We start from the raw sequence: 26,601 nt of genomic DNA, 5'->3' as shown, positions 1-26,601 counted from the left end.
TTGTATTTGTTTTTGTTTTCATATAGACTGTATTTATTTTATATTTTCGTATAGATTGTATTCGGATTATCTGTTCCTGATTCGAAATAACCCTACCCCGGAAAAATTCCATGCAGGTGTTTTGTTAGCCATGAAAAAATTGAGTGACTGTGAAAAAATCTACGGCACACGATTGTGTTTATTCAACAAAACATTGCACATGCAAACTCAGGTAAGTTCTTGCCGTGTAATCATAACTATTAATAGATCGTGAGATATGAAGAATAGGACCTACACCTTCACCGAGGTGCACGACTTATATGACCTTCACCTTCACCGAGGTGTGCGACTTGACACAAAAAAAAACAACTTCTTAATCAACTGCTAACGCACGCGTCACTGTAACGTCCAATGACAACAACCACAACCTTCTCACTCAACCTGCCTTTTATACCACTCTCTCAATTCCTCCTCTTGCGCATGCGCCCGGAGATTCCTGACAACCTCAAGACTTCCGCTTATAAAAACCCAAGTTTTTTTGTCGCACATGCCTACACAAGGCACAAACACGTGGGTGTTTGTTTTGTTGGTAAGTACTACAAAGAAACTATACTTATCTATGCATATATGGCGCTAAGTATAATCAGTTTTAGTTTGCAGTCCCCCTTGGGTTTAATATTCAATGGTCAGTACTGGCAATGCCTATAGTATAAGTAAGAATTATTTAAGACTATAGTATAAGTAAGAATTATTTAAGACTTCCATCACAACTACAGAAGGATGAGAATCTACTCCTCTATTTTTAATAAAGAGTTTGTGCACTCCGGGGGTGGACTCTTAGTTCGCTGGCTTCTGCGAAGAGTGGTATTCACAATCTCTGATTCAGGTTCTGGTTCTGGTTCTGGGTGTGGTTCTGGTTCTGGTTCTGATCCTACCTGATCAGACGAACTACAACTACCACTCTCTTGCTCGGTGACCTCACTTATCAGCAGCTCATCATCTGATGATTCATCGCTCTCTGTAGTTGTGGGATGTACTTCACTAGCTGGGCAAAGATCGCGCACATGGTGTGGGGTTCCATCAACAAGGACCGACTGCTGGCTGACCACTCCAGATATTCGTCCTCGCTTGAACTTGGTGGTGCACCGGTTTCCAGGGGGTCTTACCCAAACTGGATCCCCTACCTTGTATTTGTCATGACTCTCCTCGTCGATTGGCTGGACAGTGTCAATGCCCTTTATCCTAACACGGTATTTGTGTATGGCATTGGCCGGTGCTGTTGTTAGTGTCTTCCCATCCTTTGGTGTGATGTTATACCAATACATGGCCTCTGTAATGGTGCATTGCTTTCTGGCAGCAATTCTCTTGATGCTGCGATGGCTCCTCTCAGCAATGCCATTCCCTGATGGCACATGAGCACATCGCAGTCATAGTCGGACACCCCACTCATTCAACAACTGCCGAACTTGATGGCTACAAAAAGTAGCATCGTTGTCCATCAATATCTCTTCCAGTGCACCTCGCTCAGAAAAGATAGATGACAGTTGGCGGACAACATTCGCTGAGTCCTGCCTGATCATTTGCCGCCACACCACAATACGAGTGGGTCCACAGTCGATAAGGGTTAGAAAGGGCTTACCACTGTAATGGGTAATATCCATCGCTACTCGTTGCCACACATGCTCAACCTCCAATAGCCCCTTCTGCCGTTGCTCAGGTGCAGGATCGATAGACTGGCATGCCTCACAATGCTTGATGATCTGCCTGACATCTGCTCTTGTCACTGCCAGGTTCACACGCCTCGCAAAATACAGAGTTCTTTTGATACCTGGATGTCCACTCTGCACATGAATTCTTTGTATTTGGCATGAGCTAATAGCGCCAACTGCGCAAGATCGAGCAGCGAACTCCACACCTGTCTTCACAGCTTCATACCATTTGCGAGGCACACAGGTTAGTTGGTCTGCACGATTACAGTGTGAGGCCATGAGCGTTACACTCACCGACAGGTCATACTCCAATACCAAACTCTTCAGGGTGTTTAGCCTCCGCCGGATTAACATCTCACTGTCTGCCTTCGTGCGGACTCTTGTTCATCCCGAAAGAGTGTCGGACATCCAGTGGTAGATGCAGAGAGAATCCGTGTACAAGTGCAACTTCTGTGACTACCATTGCAGTGCCAGATTTAAACCCTTCACAACAGCATCCAGTTCCGCCAGGTTGATGTGTTGAGCATCGTTCACGGGTCGCAGCCAGCACGCGTCTTCAATTACGTTTCCACGTTGCTCCAATAACACTCTCAATGCCAAAGAACTAGCGTCAACCCACACATTCACAGTGTCCCCATTGACACACCATTCTCCACGGGCAGGATCCTCCTTGTCAACTCTCTCTAGAGTTTCCGTCATCATCAGAGTTAGAAGAGCATCATCAGATACATCATCCCAACCTGTAGTTAGTAAACTTGCCCTGCGTTTGATGACGCCCACAGCTGCTCAGAGCCAGCCCCACGCTGGTAAGTGACCAATAAGTTTCCCACACAAGGAAAAAATAGTCTGCGTAATAACATCAGGGATTTTTGGAATCTCACTGCCATGCCTCCATCATAAGGTACTGTCTTTTCCGCAGACGTCCAATCCTAATACCCGTGCTCCATCCCTCAGACGTTCGGGATCCTTGCACTCCAATCCGAATTGAGCTAACTTTTCTCTGATGTGCGACGCAGATTGTATATCTTCATTGACGTACACATCGTCAATATAGGCCGATGTTGCGTCCTCAGTGGTCTTTTCCTGGGACAATACTGCATTTACAATGGTCTTCATGATTTGCGGTGCCACATTCAACCCAAAGCCAAGTCGAGTAAGGCAGTATCGCTGACCCTGGAACCACACTGCCTGGAACGGCCACAATGTCTCATCCACTCGCACCTGCAAATAAGCCTTCCGCAAGTCTATTATAGACACATTGGAGCTCTTCTGGCGCCATTCTCTCAGATTGCTGGCGCACACGTCAACATCGGCAGTGTACGTCTCAATGTATCTATTGAGTTCACGATAGTCCAGGCTTTTGATTTGTTATGCTGGACTACCGCCATTAAGAGAATCAGACCCTTGGGTGGTCCCAGCTTGTTGGGGTAGGGGATCAGCCATCCATCCTGGATCCATGCCTCAAGCTCCTTCTCGTATTCATTACGGGCCTTGTCGGGTATCGAGTACTCTGTAATGCTATTCTTGAGTTCGGTTGGTGCCCTTCCTTCTTTCCACTTCCACGATGCAGTCCATGCTTTTTGGTGATGGTCGTAGTCCACCTTAAAATCAGGCCGATCAATGTGAACTGCAGCACACACTGGGGTTTCCAAAAACCGCACAGTCCCATCTCTTCCGATAACAACTCCCCCCAGTACCTTAATTGTATCATCCCAATAGTACATCGAATCCCAGCAAATCCCCTTGCATCACCAGCACATTAATGTCTGCAGCCACACCAGAGTCTGTGTGGACTTTGACAGTTCCAGCTCCACAGCAAGCTTGCATATTGTCACCTATTTAGGTTACTTTGATGTTCTGCTTTGTCCAGTTTCGATACAACTTGGCACTCATGATGGTGTGTGAGCACCCGGAGTCGAGAAGAGCTGAACAAGGCACTTGGTCCACGTACACATTCATTGTCGATTGCGCCTCAATTAAATCTTGTCCGGGGAACAGGGCGGCGCTGACGTCCTGCCTCCTGATGCATTTCCCGCACAATTTTGGGATAAGTGTCCATAACTACAACATTGGAAACAGCGCGAGTGCCCCTGCCCCTTGTTAGTACAACTTCTTGCGAAATGGGTCGCTGGCCACAGCAGAAACATCTCCCATTGGTCGTGGGTCTCAAACTGGGACTCTTTTCAGCATTAGTCTTGGCTGCCTGCATCATCATTACAACCGGTTCCCTCAGGTCCTCCTCATCTCTGATAATGGCTCGAGCGCGTTCCAACAAATGTTCCATGGGCGTTACAGATACGCTGGTGGAAGCCCTCAACAGTTGCTTAACATGGGTGGGAAGGCCGGCCACAAACGCATATGCTAGTGTCTGCTCTGACACTCCATTGCCAAATAGAACTGCAAGTTTCTTCAGCTCCGCGAAGAAGACGTTCACGGTTTCTCCTGGCATGAGCTTCCTAGAGGCAAATGTTTTGTAGGCCGTGCAGGGATCCATGGCAAATGCCGTGTATAAAGCATTTTTTATAGAGGTAACATCAGCCTTCTCCACGGCACTAAGTTGCTGATACACACTAAGGGCGCCTCCAGCCAATCTCAGGGGAATCACGGTAAGCACCCCCTTTACTTCACAGAGGTTGCAGGTCAGCTCAACTCTTTTGACCCAGTCAACAACAGAAGTGGATCCGTCGAATTCGGGTATCAGTTTTAAATCAAACTTTGCCCCATCTATAGTTGTCCAGGAAAAGAGACAAAACGAAATCGCCGAAATAGCTTATGACCTTCACCTTCACCAAGGTGCACAACTTATATGACCTTCACCTTCACCGAGGTGTGCGACTTGACACAAAAAAAAACAACTTCTTAATCAACTGCTAATGCACACGTCACTGTAACGTTCAATGACAACAACCACAACCTTCTCACTCGACCTGCTTTTTATACCAGTCTCTCAATCCCTCCTTTTGCGCATGCGCCCGGAGATTCCTGACAACCTCGAGACTTCCGCTTATAAGAACCCAAGTTTTGTTGTCGCGCATGCCTACACAAGGCACAAACACGTGGGCGTTTGTTTTGTTGGTAAGTACTACAAAGAAACTATACTTATCTATGCATATATGGCGCTAAGTATAATCAGTTTTAGTTTGCAGTCCCCCTTGGGTTTAATATTCAATGGTCAGTACTGGCAATGCCTATAGTATAAGTAAGAATTATTTAAGACTATAGTATAAGTAAGAATTATTTAAGACTTCCATCACAACTACAGAAGGATGAGAATCTACTCCTCTATTTTTAATAAAGAGTTTGGTTCTAAAAATAATTTTTTTTTACAAGTTCATCACAAAGATTCAAAATTTCAACAAGATGCATTTGAAGAAGATATAAAGTTACATCAACCGAAACGTTGTGAGAATAATATTCCAAATGATGTAAATAATATATACTATAGTTCTAGTATATACAAAGATGTGCGAATTTAACTTAACCAAGGAATCGGTTAAGCCAGATCTAGAATAGTCATTTATGAACAGTTAAAAAAAAGTATGAGTTAGTAATATTTACCCGCCAACAATGGTTGTGTTCGGTTGATCGTATATCCTTAATCTTTACAATAGGAATTGAGGTATTTATGCAGAATAAGGACCATGCTATCGTCGGAATATTCCAGGCAGTTTACGTAAAACACCAGAAGATGCCGAATAAAAGTTTCATGATTTTTTTTTCGTCCAAACGTTGGCCAATTTTTTTCCAATGAAACATATTATATTTCTGTAATTACGAATACAATTTGATGAAAAATTAATTGAAATTGCTATTCTGAAGAAACTACAATTACTAATTATTAATAATTAGACAATTTTCATGAAACTTTAAGAAAATTAAAATTCAAACCAAGAAGAAAAAAAAATCACTCATTCTAAGGTAAGTTTCATTAATAAATATTTATTTTTTTGGATAACAAAGAACTGATAACAAACAAAAAAATGGAGAATTTTATTTTATTTATTTATTTATTTTGTTTTGTTTTTGCTTAAATCAAGATAAATATTTAGTTTTCAATAATAAACCAAATAAATGTTTTCTTAAATGAAGTTGACTGCTACGATTTTATTTACTCGTTTCGGTAACCTTTGGCATTTTATGTAAACTGTCCAGAAAATTCCGGCAATAGTACGGTCCATATCTTGCACGAACACCAGAATTGAGTTTTCGTATTAAATAACTGAAACCAAATGGAACTTTCATGGACAAGAGAGTTCCTATACAAGAACTTCCTATGTGTGGAACACAATACCATGAGACTGCTTCTATGCTGACTACAACATGATCTTCTCAATGTCAATCACTTGCCCATTCCACTCATCATTTCCAATTTCTCTCATAGTATCATCGTACTGACTATCTTATGAACATTTACCCCCGAGTGGTTTTTGGCCTTAGTAAGTAGTAACTCATTAGTATTTAAAAACTTGCTATAAAACGAAAACAAAAGATGCAAAACCTAGTACATATATCGACACGCATGCGCAGGCGAATACATTGATAGGCATACTAAAGCATTTATTGCATTTAAAACAATTGATGTAGTGGTTCCTATTAGGAATGACGGCAGCACATTCAAGGGTGTGTACTACAGCGTTTCTGTGAAACGAACTGAATTCGAACTTGGTACAACCAGATTTTAACCAATTAGCCACTTCCCTATAATTAGTTGAAGATAAATAGCCTAATCGTAACATATGCATAAATATCATATCTAAATTCATATACTTCTTGTCAGTAAAAAAACAAAATATTCGAGCTGAGATCGAAGCCAAAACCTAAACATAGCGAGCAAAGTACGATAACCATAAGACCAGCTTGCCAGGATCTTTACAAAGTGTTTTTAAACTTAAAATCTACTTGAAATCTTAACATAAGAAAGCTGTAATGTTTTGCGACTAATTTTTCCATTTTGACCCCTTAGCAGCTCTTTTTTCTGGATGAAAACCGATTAAAAAATGTCCCACATGTCTGAATACCCTAGATGCCAAATTTTAAGTAGATCAAAAGTTTGTTGAGTCGTTAGGTTGAGAAGTGTCCTCACACACACATAATATTATCACTTTTATAGATATATAGATTTTTTTTTAAATCAACATATTTTTAAACGTCATAATCTTTTAATTTTGTACATGAAAATTAGGTTCAAAAATAAATATAAATATATTTTGTTTTTGTTTTTTTTTTGTTTTTTTACGTAGCTTTTTGCACTTTCTTTATTTATTTATGCTTTGCGAAATAAATTTGATTTATTGATATTTAGAACATGAAGACTAACAACTGTTATTTAAAAAAATAAGGGGTGGTGACTGAATTTAGCATTAAACCTTCCCCATAAAAACGGTTGGTGTGGTAAAGAAAAACAACTAACCCAACCATTACGTTTGTTATCTCCCTTATTGTTGCTTGTTCTATCAGTCTTAAGTCGTTTTTAGTAATTCTTAATAGTTTACTAACTATGCAGTAAAAACATTTATGGAAATTCATGTGTTGTCATTGATAATAATTCTTATTATACGCTTATAATTTGTGAATAGACTGACTCCAGAAATTGTAAATGAAAATTCGTTAAATCTGTCGCAATTTATTTTCCCAATCAATCTTAATATTTGAAATTTAAAATCACTTTAATTCTCTATTCCATTCAACCCATGAAATATTGCAAAGCACATTTTAGGTGCTCATCTGAACTTCAATCTATGGTCCCCCCTCGCCAGACTTTCACGAAAAACACTAGTCTAGCCAGAACCACTATCAACAATTTCCCACACTCTTTATCTGTGCCTACATTTAAACGTAGATTCCATAAACAGGGCTTCTTTCTTAGAACTGCTCGCCTGTGGAACTCTATTCCGTTTGCCTGATTTTCAGCTGACTACAATCTGATTGTCTTCTAGTCCAACATGAACAAGTTCTTATTGAACCGTCCCACAAGTAATCCAAGTTATAGAATTCCCACTAATGTTTACTACGCTTAAATCACAATGACAAATGTATACCCATTAACCCTTATCCTCGAATGGCTCCTGGACCTTCATGTGGTGACCCCCATGTAAAAAAAAAAAAGAAATTCTGTTAAATATTTCATCCGATAGTTTCCAGAAATATCTTCTTAATTCCTTTTTATCATTACTTCTAAATGAATCTATTTAAATTTTTTATTGTCCTACAGGATTTTTTCATAGAAAACGCTCCAGACAAGGCATGAAGCCACTTGATGTAAAGAACTAATAAGAACGAAAGATAATCATCAGAAAGACAGAAGATACCTATTAATCTTAGTCTTGAAAAGATCAATGTTATACAAGATGGAACGATAAAATTGTCATCCTAGAAAAGAAGACATGATTCCATTTCCGTTTGATGAAAACCGGTTTTCTTTTTTTTTTTTTTGTTGCAGGCCATCTACTAGCTGGCTAGGTGTGTACAAATCCCAAGAGTGATAGGAGCCTTCTATTATGTTTGAAAGTGACACAATGTTCAGTAAGTGAGATCGAAGATGCGCTGATGTACAATTCATGCTCGCTACCAATCCAAGTTATGGCAACAGAACTATTGCCAGCACCTTCAAAATGCAAATCCGGATAACAGGGGTGTGCCTATGGTGATGAAAATAAAGTTTTTGGCGACGGTTATGGTCTTTAGTGTGGTTTCAAGTGAGAGCCACGTCATGCCACCTCATATCTTTGAAGTCAGCTCCAAAATCAACGCTAAAGTGTACCTGGATGTGCTGAAGAGTGTGATGATCCTCTAGTGCAATCCGGCGGCCGCTGGCAAACCCTGGGTGTGACAGCAGGAGTTGGCACTGGCTCACTAGTCCAAAGAGACTCAGGTTTGGTTCCAGAAGGTGTGCCACGACTTTGTATCCTTCTCTCAATGGCCCCTCTCCTCCCCCGACCTAAACTCACTGGATTACTTTGTTTGGTCATACATCAAGAACATCACCAACATGACCTCCCACAACACCAAAGTCAGTCCGATCGCCACCATTCACTGAGTATTTGCAGAGCCCTTGCTGGTGCTTGTGGAAAAGGCATGCTCCTAGTTCTGGACCCATATCGAGGCAGTGATTGAGGCTAAAGGCGGCTACGTTGAATAGATGTCAGATCTATTACATAATCAAGTTATCTGAATTGATTTTTTTTAATAAATGTTTTAAAATAAAGCTCTAGTATTGTTTTCTTTAGGGCGACAATTTTATTGTCTCACCCTGTAGATAAGAGGAAAACGGTCAGCAAGAAGAGAGTTCTACAAGCTTGCAGTTTTTTGGAAAGAAGCTACTAGAAGAGAAAGTCGTATTGCAATGAAGAATTAAAACAGCAAATTGATGAAGACCAGTAGACCAATGAGTCAAACGAGCTGGAATACAAGAAGCAGAGAAAGATCAGACAATTCTGAAAAACAGATGGCATAATAGTATTAATAGAAAAGACTGAGACTGGCTACATCACATGTGCAAAAGAGAGAGATAGTAAAGAAGAAGAAATGATGGGACCAATCAAATCACAGGTACGTTTCTACACCTTGTCAAGAACCTTCAAATGGGATAGAGATTCACCAATCGAAATATGACAACAATATTGCATACATTGTCTGATAATAGATTTGTAGAGATAGAGAATAGTTCCAGGTGAGAGAAAGTGTTTGGAGCGGTAGAAGCAGAACAAGCAATGGATTTAATATATGAACTCCAAGAAGGATTTGATGAGAAAGAAAGACCAAGTAATACAAGAGCTGATTTCTCCTCAAGATCAGAGCCATCCATGAGAATCTCAGGAAGAAAAAATGGCACACATACGATTGAAAGAAACTAAGTCTTGACACGATCAAAGGAAACAAGCTATTTCTTACTCAAATCCACAACTGAACGCAAATCAACCTCTGGATTAATTATATATTTCAACTGATCAAAGAAAGATAGGAGAGAAGCAACACCAGAATGAAGAGTGTTATCAGCAAGTTAATCTTCTGAATAATAATGTTTTATTAAATAAAATATTGTCCTCCTTATCCAACCAGCTTACTTGTTTTAAAATATATTACTTTATTAGCAAAAAGCCCCCCAAAAATTACTTCATATACAGTAAAACTTTGGGATATGGTGACCCAGGGATACGTTTTTTCTAGTTACGATGTGGAATACGATGTTTTTCAGGCATCTGGTTACGGTATTTTCCTCACCTTACGGTGTTATTTATAATGTTATTTGATTATATACATGTGTATTATATACTGTACTGTATTTTGTTACTAATTTTTAATATGTACTGTATAAAATTTTGCTTAGTCCCCGCCATACGGCAATTTCACCTTACGACCTCAACCCCAGAATAGATTAATACCATATCCAAGGGTTCTACTGTATCTAATTTTTTTAAATATGCTCTTTTCTTCAATGTTCTTCTTTTGTTCTAGCTGGGGATGGGGCATCTTAATGGATGCCAGACATTCACCAATTTCGTACATTCAGACCGAGAGATCTTTTTAATATTCTAACCGTCCATTTAAGTGCAATTGTTTGTATCTCTCAAGCACTTGGTTCACTGAGTTTGTAAAAAAAAAAAAGTTGGGAATATAATTTTCCTCTCCCCAATTGACCATTTAAATGTTCTAGTATATCTTTCTTCTGGTCTCTTGGTCTTACTGGATTCCAGGAGAAGAATTTATCTAGTCTGATGGAGTATCCAGCTGTGTGCTGTTATTTAAGGTAACATCAGTCGGAGAAGATGCACCATTTCTGATAAAAGCCAGTGTAGGTTGGCCATAGCGAGGAAATCTTATTTGGACCACGAATATTATTTGATTTGGAATATTTTGTCATAGTTCACCTATAAGAAAAGTATTTTCATACCAGGTTGTACTGGAAAAACCTTATATAGAGAGTCCGTAGACATTCGAGGATAGTGTCTAGTAGGAATTCAAGTTTCACTTTTTTTATTATTTTTCTTATCATTTTGTTCAGGTTGGGGATGGGGCATCTTACCAGATACCAAACATTCACCCACTAACTTAGATATTCCAACTGAGAGATCTTTTTAAGATTCTAACTGTCTCTTTAAGTGCAATTGTTTTAATCTCTCTTGTACTTCATTTGTTATATAGGGATTTCATTAAAAGAGTTTTATTAAAAGATGAGTCTTAGAGAGAGAGATTGATGTTGTAAGAGACTTAGAGATATTATTGTTCATGTTATAAGAGATTCTTATATATTAAAAGTTCATTCCTTAATTGTGTTGAATGGAAGAAGAAGAAAGCTCTTTAAGTGAGGACATATAGTGTTCAGACAGTTCGGACATGATGATGTTGAGACGTGTATGTAAAGACATATAACACAAATATATAATACAATTCCACTTTACCTTTTTGTAAGAAACATAAGACACAAGACGAGCTTTACAAAAAACACTTGATGGTTTATTTCGTCACACGGCCGTGATTCCATCATCAAGAATTCAAAGTTTCACATTTTTTTCTTAAAGTGACGTCTCGTTCCTAGACGACTGACTGTCCCTCTCCGAGTTTTCTCACTGACTGACTAATTCTAAAGTTTTTTCTCTATTCCTAGAACTTTCTATTTTTCCGTGACGTCATACACATGTTAAAACATGTGCCTTCTTTCACGTGTCCTGGACATACGTGTCCAAAACTTTTCCTATTTCTCAGTAACCTATTTATCCAATATGTTAAAAACATTATCTTATAAGCTGCATTCTTTCAATTTAAAATTTCATAACAAACTTGATAGTTAACATTCTTTCCTTGAAATATTTATCTATATTCTAAACAAATGTTTGTTTTACATTTTTAAATTCTCACACGTAATCTATTTCTAAACCCAGATTACGAGGTTCGAATTTCGCCTATGCTATTTCACTTTCATTTTAAACCAAACTCTCCATTTTTATACTTACATGAAAAGGGGACAGCCCTTATCATGTAACACATTTACCAGGTAGTTTTTGAAATTCTTTTTTACGAGTCCAAGTGCTCCTACAATAACTGGAATGATAGAGTTCTTCTTAAGATTCCAGTGTCTCTTCATATCATGCATAAGACCTTGGCATTTTGCTATCTTTTCATATCATACATAAGACCTTGGTATTTTGTTATCTTTTCATATCATACATAAGACCTTGGTATTTTGTTATCTTTTCATATCATACATAAGACCTTGGTATTTTGTTATCTTTTCATATCATATATAAGACCTTGGTATTTTGTTATCTTTTCATATCATATATAAGACCTTGGTATTTTGTTATCTTTTCATATCATACATAAGACCTTGGTATTTTGTTATCTTTTCATATCATACATAAGACCTTGGTATTTTATTATCTTTTCATATCATACATAAGACCTTGGTATTTTGTTATCTTTTCATATCATACATAAGACCTTGGTATTTTGTTGTCTTTTCATATCATACATAAGACCTTGGTATTTTGTTATCTTTTCATATCATACATAAGACCTTGGTATTTGTTATCTTTTCATATCATACATAAGACCTTGGCATCTTGTTATCTTTTCATATCATACATAAGACCTTGGTATTTTGTTATCTTTTCATATCATACATAAGATCTTGGTATTTTGTTATCTTTTCATATCATGCATAAGACCTTGGTATTTTGTTATCTTTTCATATCATACATAAGACCTTGGTATTTTGTTATCTATTCATATCATACATAAGACCTTGATATTTCGTTATCTTTTCCCTTTCAGTTCTGTTTAACCAAGCATCATTGAGGATACTAACTTCTACTAAGGTTGCTTCTTTCTTCCTCTTGTCTCATATCACTATGTCAGGTTTTATGGCTGAGTTTTCTAGCTGTAAGAATTGAATAGTCGTAATGGATGGTGTATAACTTATTTCCAACTGTTCGTTCTGGTAAACATGTTCCCAGAATTTGCTGCTGCATTTAATATTCACCGTTTTACAGATCGTCTAGTGGAGATATTAACATACTTCATTGTGTTGGGTCGTATAATAGCCATCCCCCAGCAGAACCTTATAGTTAGATGTCCGGTAGCTCACACTCTCTATTTCTGTGTGGCATCAACCTGCACTTATTCTCATTGCTTAGATCACTCATTTTCTTAAAAGCATTGGTAATCAAAACTTGATCTTGGGCAGCTATAATAATTCTCTCCTGATCATAGTAGAGCGATCCTATTTTTAGTCTATGGAGCTTTCTTTATGTTTACAGTCCTATAGTTTCTCTTTCTTTTTGTTTTTTAATTTTCTTATCATTGTGTTTTTCCTGGTGATGGGGCATTCTACTGCATGTCTAACATTCTCCCATTATTTTAGTTACTCCTAGGAGAATGTTTGGCATTCGGTAGAATGCCCATCCCGAGGGAAAAAAAAACACAATGATGAGAAAAATTAAAACAAACAAAAAACTATAGGACTTCTTGATTAAAGGCAAATATGTTTTTTGAAATGTTCAGTATAGAAATGTCATTAATTAATTTGAAAGTACATGTGCAATGTTTATACATATGTTTGACTGCAATAAACTACGAAACTAATTAATCGATCATTATGAATTTTGGAACACGGTTGTTAGTTTCGAAAGTGGATAAAGTAAGATATATTTAGTTTGATGTAGTATTGTGCAAAAGGCGTAAAAGGAGACTGGAAGCTCTTGTGAAATTTCAGATACCAAATATTTGTTGAAATGTTAACCATAACTAGTAGATATTAATAAATATTCTCAAAATTCTAGTTTCTTTGGGGTGTTTTTAAGGCATGTCAAGGGATATAATAATCTGTTTTATTTTCCTTCAGTCGAACTTCTTAGATATCAAGGTGACCCCCATTCTTGAGGGTAACACTTGAACTTTATATGAGATATATAGACATTCGAATATTCCATTAACGTTCTTCATCTTTCAAACACTGAGTTAATAAAGAAGTTGGGAACCTAATTTTCCCCAATTGACCATTTTAATATGTTATAGTATGTCTTTCTTTTTGGCCTATTGATATTACTGGATTTCAGGACAAGAATTCATCTAGTCTGGTGAAGTATCTAGCTTTGTGTTACTACTTGATGTAACATCACTTGAAGAAGGTGTACTATCCACCCTATAAGATAGTGTTGTTATTCACACCAAGGAAATCTAATTTGGGCAGCGAATACTATGTGATTTTGAATATTTAGTCAGGGTTTACTTCTATGAAAAAGTATCCTTATACCAGGTTGTCCTCACAAACCCCTATACAGAGAGACCTTAAATATTAGATAGTGTCTAATAGGCATTCAAGTTCTCTTCACGGTTCTGGATATGACCTTAAACTATATCCGATGGTGAGGCCCCAGCTTGTGGGCTTTGGGGAGTGTGGAGCTACCCTTTAATTGCCATTGCTCCCAGGTCCACTCTGATCTGGAGTGGTAGTACCTGTTAAGGTCCCAACTATGGGTTAAATAGAAACCAACTTAAAAAAACGAATATACTCTATTAAAAAATTGTTCTTCAAAATCACTGGATTTGGCATTAAATAACCTGAAAAGGGTTGATATGCCGCAAAACAATAACAAACAAACACGTTCTCTTCAATAGGTATTCAAGTTTTGCATGAAAAATGATTAATACTTCATAGACCAAAATTACACACACTTTCTTGTATTTAAATATCTTCTAAAGACCCCTTAAGCTTAAGCATTAGACATTTTCTGAAATCAAAAGCATTTAATTGATCAAAATTGGAATAAGGATTCTAAACATAAAGTCTAGACATGGACATAAATATAGCGCCACATTGTTTTTTTTTTACAAGAGTGTTCCTACTTATTAAGGACCAAACCACTCGAGGATACGGGTTAATGAGTGTATGGTGGTCTGAGACAACAATGTAGTGATCGTTAGTGGTGGGAATTGAGTAGAGTTAGATTATTAGGTGGCTCAACATGAACTTATTTACATTAGATTTGAAGACGATCATGTTGTAGTTAGCTGGAAAACAGGCCAGTGGTACCGAGTTCCACAGGTGGGCAGTTTTAGGAAAAGAAGTTTTGTCTATGGAATTTGCAATTAAGCACAGATAGAGAGTAGGGGAAAGTGTTAATAGTAGTTGTAGAAAGACGAGTGCTTCTTGTGAAAGTTTGTAAGAGAGGACCATAGATTAAAGCTCTGGTGAGCACTCGCCGTGAAAATAACGATAGATCAGAGACAGGCTTGCAACATCTCTTCTGGAAAAAAGATTTCAGAGAGGAGCAAAAGCATCATGTACCAGGCTTCGAAGCCAGTTCTGAACTCTGTCAAGGCAGAATAGGGTGCTTCGAGCCGGATGTATCAACAGTACTCTATTTTATGTCACATTCAGCTCTTATGGAGGTAGTTGCGTTGAGTGAGATACTTTCTTGGGCGGTTTAATGAGCAGATTTGATGTAAGTTTTACATTTCAGGTTAGAAATGAAGGTCAGTTCTAGAAACTTGAAACATGGTGCTTCTTTGAGACAAAAGCCATTTATATTAATTGGGGCTAAGTGGAGATCAGAACGTTGATAATGTAAAGATAGGAGCTTAGTTTGGAATGCGTTGAAATTAACTAGCCACCATTTGCCCCATTTGTTCAGTGAATTCATTTTATTATAACCAACAAAGTGTCTGCTCTGTGACAGCTATTCTGATAGTTTAATATACTAGGGTTGTTCCAAAAGTATAGCCTCCTATTTTTAAGTCAAAAAGTCAAAGAGCTACAAAGGCGAGGGTGGTACTATTAAAACGAGCGACCTCTTGTTCTCCAGAATTTATTTTTTCTACATAGTTACGACCATTCTCAATGCACTTTTGTCAATGATAAATAATGGCGTGCGAGGATCGTTTCAAAAGTAAAGCTTCCTATTTTTTTACTCAAAAAGCTGAAGAGTTACGAAAACGGGAGTGGTACCATTTAATCGAGTGACCTTTCCTCTTCAAGAATTTGTTTTTCTACATAGTCACCACCAGTTTCACTGTACTTTTGCCAGAAATTCAATGACACATCTCTGGCTTTGCAAACGTCTAACAGGTGCCGGTAAATGTTGATCGTTCAATTTTTCTGCATGAAGGAATTCAATGACGTATTTCTGCCTCTGATACACGTCCATGACAGAGGTTGCTTTGACACCAACGATATCTGCAACAGAGAGATAAAACTTTCAGATCATGAATACAAAAGTTAAGTTAACATAACAATGCAATTTTCAATCCTCTCTGATTTATTCGGTTGGAATAAAAATAGGAGGTATGACTTTTGGAACGCCTCTCTTATATTCAACTTGAATATTATTGAATCCAACACGGCGTATTTATATTATTCTGTTACATTTAAATATCCATGTTTCTTCGCAATAATACAATTTATATAGTTTTATCTGTGAAAAATATCTTATAACTAGTGTATACCGGAAAAATGTTTCATCTTCTAAAGACCCCTTAAGCTTAAGCATTAGACATTTTCTGAAATCAAAAGCATTTAATTGATCAAAATTGGAATAAGGATTCTAAACATAAAGTCTAGACATGGACATAAATATAGTGCCAAATTGTTTTTTTACAAGAGTGTTCCTACTTATTAAGGACCAAACCACTCGAGGATACGGGTTAATGAGTGTATGGTGGTCTGAGACAACAATGTAGTGATCGTTAGTGGTGGGAATTGAGTAGAGTTAGATTATTAGGTGGCTCAACATGAACTTATTTACATTAGATTTGAAGACGATCATGTTGTAGTTAGCTGGAAAACAGGTCAGTAGTCCCGAGTTCCACAGGTGGGCAGTTTTAGGAAAAGAAGTTTTGTCTATGGAATTTGCAGTTAAGCACAGATAGAGAGTGGGGGAAATTGTTAATAGTAGTTGTAGAAAGACGAGTGCTTCTTGTGAAAGTCTGTAAGAGAGGACCATAGATTGCATACCGGAAAAATATTTCATCAATGTTCACATTGCAATTTATCTGCATGTTTTACTAAAATTTTCAAATAAAACAACAGAAAGTTTTCATATATAAAATTATCATTATTATCATTTCTGATGACCTAAGAAAAGAAAAACAGTTGCCGTTAACTTTTTAGTTAGAGCGAGGATTTCTTTCCGAGAGGATATCTGAATTGCTATTTGCATTCTAATATAAGTCTTTCTATGTTTTTTTTTATTATTTCAATAAGATATCACGAGATGATAAGAACACAAATTATTTCTGATGACCTAAAGAAAAGAACACTTTTTTTTTTTTACTTGAATTTTGTTCTCTTGATTTTTCGGGTGCATGAGGAAACTAGACATTAAAAATACTGATATCGAGTGATAAAAATCATCATAAACGTTAGCGAAACTAAAATGGTTAAAAATTAAAATGGAAAAATCGGCGCTAATCTATATATCTATAAAAGTAAAATTGTGTGTGTGTGTGTGTGTGTGTGTGTGTGTGTGTGTGTGTGTGTGTGTGTGTGTGTGTGTGCATATCCTTACCAAACTACTCTGTCAATTTTCAATCAATCAAACTCGAAATTTGACACAAGGAATATTGAGATTTGGGAAAATCTTTTTAATTGGTTTTTGGATAGAAAATTGGCTGCCAAGGGGTTAAAGTTCAACGATTTTACCTTGGAAAACTCTACCAAACTCCTCCGCTAATTTTGGTCTAAACACTTGAAATTTTAGATGTAGATTACTTGGACATGGTTCAAACTTTTTAATTTGATTTAAGTCCAAAACAATAAATGTTAAAGGGTAAAAATTGAAGTCAAAGTTTTAAAAAATTTGACCTCTGCAGTCTCTACCAAATTACTCAGCCAATTTTTGGTCTGAACATTTGAAATTTTTTTAAATTTTAGATAAAATGTATTGACATAGAGCAAGCTTTTTAATCGATCTTTAGCCGAAAATTTGGCTGCCAAGGGGTCAAAGTTCAAAAGATTTGACCTTTGTGGTCTCTAGCAAACTTAAGCAAATTCTGGGTCTAAACATTTGAAATTTTACATAAAGTGTATTCAGACATGCAGCAAGCTTTTTAATCGGTTTTGGGGCGAAAATTTGGCTGCCAAGAGGTCAAAGTTGAAAGAGTTGACCTTTGAAGACTCTACCAAACTCCTCCGCCGATTTTGGATCTAAACACCTGAAATTTTAGATGTGGGTTACCTGGACATGAGTCAAACTTTATATATATATATATATATATACATACATATACACATGAAGTTATGAACAGTATATAGGGCCCGAGCAAAGCCAGGCTGCACTGCTAGTATAAAACATAACAAAGAAAGAAAAACAGAAAACGTCTCAAACTGGGTAGTTTTATAGAAGACTGCCAGATATTAACCGTAACGTTAAATTCCTTTTAAAAAATAAAGTTAAAAAAATGGAAAGAAAGTAAAACATATACATGTGAGTAGTATGCTTTTTCTAAGCAATTCACTTCTTGTAAAAATAAAAATACTCGAGCTGAGATCGAAACCAAAACCTAAACACAGTGAGTCAAGTACGATAACCATTGGAACAGCTTGGCACGATCTTTAAAAAGTGTTTTCAAATCTTGTGAAACAGTTGACAAGCAGATAAAAATCCGATGACCCGCAAGTACCAATTTTCCAGTTTTATCTCTTAGCAACCATTTTTCCGGATGAAAACCGAAAAAGTTTTCCGCATGTCTGAATACCCTATATACAAAATTTCAAGTCTGTAGATCCAAAATCCGTTGAGTATATAGGTTGAGAAGTGTCATCACACATACACACATTCTCACTTTTAAAGATATATAGAAAAATAAAGAAAACATTAATAGATATAGAAAGCAGAAAAGTCTAATCAAAGGATTAGCTTTGTGTTCTCCCTTCCTATATTCGTTGGACAGTGATACAGCATAATCACGATGACACATCGGTTCTTATTAGATCAACAAAGTTAAGTAACGTTGCGCCTTATGATGGGTGACTATTTGGGAATACTAGGCGCTGTATGTAGGAGTACGTTGACTCTTCCGGCAGTTCCTGCATCTCATTTAACCTCCAGCTGTCTCGACCCTATCCTGGCACTGGATCAGGCTGGTTGGGACGAAAGTGGGGCTGGGTCTGCGCAAACCAGTTTCACTTTAAATAAACTCTCTGCAAGTTTCATCCATCATGCCTTAGATAATCAGATGGTCTTTGTTGTTCTAACAGACGAACTCGAACTCTCTATCTAAGCAGATTTTGTGCGTGACGAAACGGATATATATTTACAAATGAATACACATTGCTCTTTATCATAAAGTGGATTAGATTGACTATAGTGTTAGACTCGGAGATTGAATGTTCGCATCTTAAGAATCGTCGTCGTTGTTTTTATAATAATCCGTCATTAATCGATCCCAACTTTATTTTCATTTCAGATACGTCTATTAATCGGAATGTATGGTGATTATCTAATAGAATGGTTGAAGGTGTTTCCCATGCATCAGTTCATGATAATTAAAACGGAAGAATATAAAAAAGATATTGCAGAGCACCTCAGAAAGATATTTAAATTCCTTGAACTCAGTAAGTTTCTACATTTTTTGACATTATAGTACTATCGACATCCCTCTCAAGTGTTAGGAAAAAAATAGGGGAAGAAATAGTAAATAAGTTCCTCATCAGAACAATAAAGAGGAAATTGTTCACTAAGGTACACAAAAGAAGCTAAATAGGATTGTTAATCAAGGTGTGGTGGAAAAAAGACCGAACATTGTTCAATATCTTTTAGAGTTGGTTTTAGGAGTGGTAATGAGTATTGTAACAGTTTACAACAGTTAGGGACAATTTATGGACAGTCTTGGGTTTGCGATGGTTGCCAACAGTTGTAGTTTAATTAGTTAAAGGCAGGTCGTGTCTTGGACCAGATCGAGAGAACTTTAGAAGATCGAGATGAAATAACATCAACTGACGAACACGGCATCGACAGAACGCAGCTGTAGACCTTAGCGTGTAGAGGGACGATGGTGTCACGCACACACACACACAGTGTAGCTGATATTGTAATGTTGTCAGCGACCCAACACGTTGTATTCTCAGTCGCAAAGCAGACAAAGATTAGAAAAGAATTTTAACTCGCTTTTTTTTGTTGTACAATGATATTTATTTCCTTATTCTCTTACTTCCGCTGTGACGTCTCTCACGTGATCGTGCTCTCGAACGTCATGCACGCATCTCATGTCATCGCGAACGTAATTCCCATCTCTAACATGATCTTTTTTAAGTCTTTATTTTCCCTACCAGTGACGTTATTTCGTGTCCGCAATATGTTACAATATTTGCAGAATGTGTCCGAGTTTGTTTTTTGTGTTTTGTTTGATTTTATTTTTTTATTTTTTTTTTTATACTTTTGTACCCGTGTGCAATCTCTTGGCAGAATGACTAGAAGAGAAGATGAAAGAAAAGAAATCAACGGCACACAAAACGTTAGGTTGGAAATCGTTGTCGAGCAGACAAGCACGTGGGTCTCACCACATGACGAAGGCCGTGTATGAATGGAAAAGTTTGAGTGAGACTTTTAAAAGTCAGAAGTGACCGTAAACATAAGTTGCAAGATCAACTGACTCCCAGGCGGTAATTTTTCGTCTCTTTGTATAGCAATACATAAAGCAGGGAAAACGTGTATAAAGCGCTGTCCCCAAGAAGATGGTGAGCGTGCACAAAGTAACTCGTAAGTGTAGAGAGACAAGCCATCTATCTATCTATCTATCTATCTATCTATCTTCCACTCGTAAGAAAGTAACCTATCTCTCTGATGTTTGCTAATCAATGTTTTTAATCCATTTATATTTTCCAGCTGAATTGAGTCAATCAGAATTGATTAGAATTTCGTCCGGAAGACACGCCTTCGAAAGAGCTGATGAAATAAAGAGAATCGGACCGATGTTACCGAAGACAAAAGTTTTATTAACACGTTTTTATTCAAGCGTCAAACTGAAAGTTTCTGACATCTTACCCGACAACACATTTATATGGAATTAAATATTTACTAAGATTAAATTTTTAAAAGGTTTACACGGGCGAGTGTTTGCGTATATATATATATATATATATATATATATATATATATATATATATATATATATATATATATACACACATTATATATATACATATATATATAATGTGTGTATACATATATATATACATATATAGATACATACATACATATATATATATATATATATATATATATATATATATATATATATATATATATATATATATATAAACGATGAAATAGACTGTTTGTTGCTATCAATGCATTCTTTGAAGTCTTGGTTTTTGTTAAAACAATATATGAATGCTCAATTATGAAATATGATAATTTTGTCTTAAAATTTTCTTATTTATTGGTATATGAACGATTTCTGTATCATATAAACCCAGGAAAATTCGGAATACTACAAATAAGAACACACACACACACACACACATATATATATATATATATATATATATATATATATATATATATATATATGCCAGTGTTTGAGCATGTATGTGTACGCATGTAGTATTTGTGGGTGTACGTATATGACGTTGTCTGTCAATGTACCTTATAACACACACACACACACACACACACACACACACACACACACATATATATATATATATATATATATATATACAAAACTTTGTTGAAATTCAAAGACTTACATTTTTTCTTTTTTGTAACCTTTGTTTATTTCATCCTGGATTCATTCATTACAGGCATTTCGTTAATGGGATGGCAATTTTATGATATTATGTGATCGTAAAAATTTCCTGTTCGCACCAACTCGTCAGATGTGGTTTTCATTTGATGTTACCAACGTTTTGTTAGAAACATCAAATGGAAACAACATCTGACAATTTGGTGAGAACTGGAAATTTTTATGAACACATAAAATCATAAAATTGCCCTCCCATTTACGAAACGGCTATAGTGAATAAATCCAAGATGAAATAAACAATAGTTACAAAAAAGAAAAAATGTAAGTTTTTGAATTTCAACAAAGTTTTGTACTCTATATGCTCTGCACCTATAAAATAGATACATTTTTTTATAATAGAATCTCAACCCGTTAAACGAAAACGGTATATATTGAAATTAACAATATTTCAAAAATAAAGACTTATATATATATATATATATATATATATATATATATATATATATATATATATATATATATATATATATATAGTGCAAAACTTTGTTGAAATTCAAAGATGTACATTTTTTCTTTTTCATAGCTTTTGTTTATTTAATCCTGGAAGTCTTCATTACAGCCGTTTCGTTAATTAGATGGCAATTTTATGATTTTATGTGTCCATAAAAATATCCTATTCACACCAACTCGTCAGATGTTGTTTCCATTCGATGTTACCAACAAAAAGTTGATTTTGCATATGATAAACTTGGTGTTTGGGGAAAAGAAATTCCATCGCCACGTTGCTACATGTCAGTCATCTTGGGTTTTATGCCAAAATAAGTTTCCGTTTTAAACCATAATTTCGTTTTTTTATTTTTGTTTTAATTTCCAATTTTTTTCATTATTTATTCTTTCCTATTTTTTTAAATTTATATCTACATTTATGCGTGTTTATTCTAATATTCCTTTTGTTTGGTTTTCCAACTGTTATTTATTAGTTAATAAATAAATAAATAAATAAATATATAAATGAATATAGTTATATATATAAATGAATATAGTTATATATATATATATATATATATATATATATATAACTATATATATATATAACTATATATATATATATATATATATATATATAAATGAATATAGTTATATTTCAAATACCTAGGTTTTATTTATTTTACCATTCAATTCTGTCAACATATCAAAATTTCCGTGTGTGTGTGTGTGTGTGTTTGTGTGTGTGTGTGCGCGCGCGCATGCGCGTGTGTGTAAGAGGTGCATTAAATAAGTTTCCAGATTGTTTTCGTATGGTCACTTTTATTGATAGTACACACATGAAACTGTAGTGCCCTTCGAAGTAATCTCCTCCGGCTGCAATGCACTTGTTGCCTCTGGAACAGCCATTGGAAGGTCCCATGGAAGCCCTTTTTATGTGAGCGTGTCAATGATCCTCGTCTCATCCTCTTTCATCTCATCAATTACGACAGCCTCTTAAGTTTTCCTTGAGCTTAGGGAATAAACAAAAGTCACAGGGATCTATGTCTGGACAGTAGGACAGGTGAGGAACTGTCTTAAGGGCCATCTTGTTCAAATAGTATGTGACAAGGATGGAGTTGTGAACTGGAAAAGTGGGACAAACTTCGTGCAAATCTTCCGCATATTAAGTGTCTCGCGAATAATTTTGTATACAGTTTCCACACTGATATAAAACTGTGCACTTATTTTCCATAACGACAGACGACGGTCCTTATCCATGGTATTCTTTATTTGGCCAATCAACTCTGGTGTTCTGACTCCCTTACTCCTCCCGCACATGTCACCATTCCTCACAGACTCCCTGCCTTCCTTGAAACTCTTATGCCACTCAATTTATGCAAGATGATCCAAAACCTGTCTGAAGCATTCCATACGTTTATGTGGCATTTTTTTTTTCAAGTTTAAAACAGAATTTTATTGCATATCGTTCTTCTAAAGTGTCCTTACGTCCAGATTGCATTTTTGCAATTCACCAACTGTGACATTCAGGCTTTAGCAGGGTGTATTCCAGTTCTTTCCGTAGCTGTTCGTTTGAACCTGGAATCATTAAAATTGGTCAGTCATTTCATAAGATGTATAGCCATAACATACTGAATTTTCAAGAATCTACGACAATTTGAAATGCCTGTACAAAAAAGCCTGGAAACTTATTGAAGGCACCTCGTATATATAAAGATATGTTTTCTCCGCGATAAAAGCGCTGTGTAAGCGCTAATTCAAAATGTATGTTTAGTAAGCCAAGTTAAAGCATTTATTTGTTTAAAACTCGAATTTTTTTAACGTAACCACGCCTTCGTCAGGATAGACAGGTTTTGTTTGTTTGTTTTTATTTTATTTTTTTATCTCTCATGTTATGACGTTACTAAGAAAAAACACGGCCCGTTCGGTGTTATCAACGGTGATTTTTTTAATGTCTAAATTGGAAGATACGCGTGGTCACGCGTGGAAAGTTATATGAAAATATTTTCTCCGTGATAAAAGCGTTGTTTAAGTGCAAATTCAAAACATAAGTTTTTAAAAAAATCACCGTTAACAACACCGAACGCGTCTTGTTTTTTTAGTACATCATGTCACGAGGGATAAGATGCAAAAACACTGTGCCTATCCTGAAATGTGTATATGTCGAAGTTCGGTTTATAAACTAATAAATGTTTATTTATTTTAATAAACAAATCTTCCTTGAATTGGCTTACTAAACTTCCTTTTTGAATTTGCACGTAAACAACGATTTTATCAAGGAGAAAACATGTCTTCATATAACTTCCTACGGGCGACCAGGAGTGTCTACCAAATTGGACATTAAAAAAAAAACACCGATAATAACACCGAACGGGTTTTGTTTTTCTTAGTGGCATCATGCCACGAGGGATAAAAGATGTAAAAAAAAAAAAAAAGTGTCTATCCTGACGAAGACTTGATGATGTCGAAAAGTGCGATTTATAAACAAATAAATGTTTATCTATTCTTTTTTATAAATCTGCGTTGAATTGGCTTATTAAACTTACATTTTTAATTTTATATATATATATATATATATATATATATATATATATATATATATATATATATATATATATATATATACATACGAGGGGCGTGCAATAAGTAATGCCCCTGGCCCACTTTCACTGATCTAGTTGAAATTTTGCACGTGCAATGATTTATATCTTTACGGGTTATGTGGCAAATTACAGCTCTGAACTAATTGTGGTTTCTGTTTTACAGGTGTTTGAACTGAGTCAGGTGTGAAATGGAGCCTGTTGAATGTCGAGCAGTGATTCGTTTTTTGTATTTGAAAGGACGCACACCACAGAAGACTTTTGACGAAATGAAAGAAAGTTATGGTGATAATGCCCCATCATATGACCTTGTAAAACGTTGGCATCGTGAATTCAAACATGGCCGGAAGTCTGTGGAAACAGCTACCAGACCTGGTCGCCCCCTTTTTGCCATTGATGAGGCATCTGTCCGTCAAGTTGAGGCTGCCATTTTGGAAGATCGGTGCATTACTATTCGCCAAGTAGCCCAAGAAGATGAGTCAAAGGTTTTCAAAAGACTGATTACACAGGATGAAACCTGAGTCCATCACTATGATCCAGAGACCAAAGCCCAGTCAATGCAGTGGAAGCACTTGGACTCACCACCTCCAAAGAAGGCGACGGTGCAGCCCTCCGCTGGCAAGGACATGCTCACAGTCTTCTGGGATCAGGACGGAGTAGTAATGACAGATTTCCTGGCAAAGGGTACCACAATTACAGGAGCCCGTTATGCTTCACTTTTGAGGAAATTAAGGGAAGCTATCAAAATCAAGAGGCAGAACAAGATCAGCAAAGGTACCTTCCTCCTGCAGGACAACGCTCCGATTCACAACTCGCATGTCGCCAGATCAGAAGCGCAGGCGTGTGGTTATGAAATCCTCACCCATCCTCCTTACTCTCCTGACCTTGCACCCTCTGACTTTCACCTCTTCCCAGCCATGAAGTTGTTTTTGAAAGGAAAGCATTTCCCAGATGATGCAGCCTTGATTTCTGAAGTCACGTTCTGATTGGAGGACCAACCTGGGGTGTTCTACAAAAACGGTCTCCAGAGCTGCATCAAACGATGGGAGAAATGCATAACTGAGTGGTTGCTATGTAGAGAAAGACTAATAACTGTGCCAAGTTTCGTTGCTCTACTTCTATGGGAAGTGGGTCAGGGGCATTACTTATTGCACGCCCCTCGTATATATAATTAAATGCAACGGAGACAATTTGTCTTTATGATTCTTTTTTTTTCATTTTTCGATTTTCCGTATAATCTTTTTTGTATCAAAATCAAAAATATTAATAAAAGTTCCATAGTTGTTGCTGTCACGAGCGCTTTCGATTCGTCCACGAATCATCATCAGGTGTTGAAGTAAATGTCCGAAGAAGCAAAAATGAGAATTAAAAGTGAAAACTAAAAGACACAGTAAACGGCGATAAGTTAAAATATATAGAGTCGATAAGAATCATAAAGCAAAGTCTCTCCGTTGCATTTAATAATATTTGCTTGAAAAAAAATGTTGCCTACGTATACAAATTTCAAATATATGTATATTAGATTTCGACAAGATGGCCCTGAAGAAGGTCGGAGGTTACATCGATCGAAACGATGTGAAAAGATGAAAATAGTAATCCGAATGAAACCGAATAGTACGAAATTGTTTCCTGTAGTGTCCGCATAGACTTGTTTCTGGTGCGGGAATGATTAATAGTTCCCAGCGATATCACAGTGCTCGTTGAGGAGCTCGTAGGCCAAAGTGAGATCCCCGCGTAGTCGTCGACTTTCAAAAGAGAAAAATTAAAGGATTAAACAATTCATTTTAATTCCATTTTCAAAACACCCAGTAATAACAATTTTGTCGGAAGTGGGTGAGGGTTTGAGTAATACATATAAACCAAAATATTCCATTGATTTCATGATTTGTATTCTACTGATTTTATGTAAATAAATGTAAAAATTATCCTTTATTATATCTATATATCTCTATGAATAAATGCGGAAATGATTTTATTCGTATCAAAAAAGAATTAACGAAAATGATGAACAGCTAAAATGCATTATATAGTTTTTCTTTAATTTTGAGCTTATTTTAAAGGGAGATAATCATTATTTCAATATCGTTTGTTTGTTTTTTTTTATGGAATTGATTGCCTAGTTCACCTATACAAATCTGTATTTA

At 36.3% G+C, this 26,601-nt stretch overlaps 1 protein-coding gene across 7 annotated transcripts in view; it reads left to right on the top strand.

The window, feature by feature from the left end:
• LOC145276991 (carbohydrate sulfotransferase 15-like) overlaps positions 1-20,781 on the top strand; it is a 180,183-nt gene extending 159,402 nt beyond the window's left edge. For 6 of the 7 annotated variants that reach the window (XM_080128560.1, XM_080128563.1, XM_080128562.1 and 3 more), the window contains 3 exons: positions 55-211; positions 19,092-19,239; positions 20,510-20,781. In XM_080128560.1, the coding sequence (XP_079984686.1) occupies positions 55-211; positions 19,092-19,239; positions 20,510-20,694 (490 nt within the window). In that variant the 3' untranslated portion in view covers positions 20,695-20,781. Of the gene's footprint in view, positions 1-54; positions 212-7,899; positions 8,033-19,091; positions 19,240-20,509 lie in introns of those variants that run through there. The other variant, XM_080128566.1, reaches the window with a different exon arrangement.
• Positions 20,782-26,601: the final 5,820 nt, after the last annotated feature.

Source organism: Euprymna scolopes, chromosome 5 (genome assembly GCF_053919585.1).
Source record: "Euprymna scolopes isolate OS-2025 chromosome 5, ASM5391958v1, whole genome shotgun sequence".
NCBI classification, from domain to species: domain Eukaryota; kingdom Metazoa; phylum Mollusca; class Cephalopoda; order Sepiida; family Sepiolidae; genus Euprymna; species Euprymna scolopes.
Note: the sequence above shows the minus strand (reverse complement) of the source record. Positions and strands in the feature narration are given on the sequence as shown.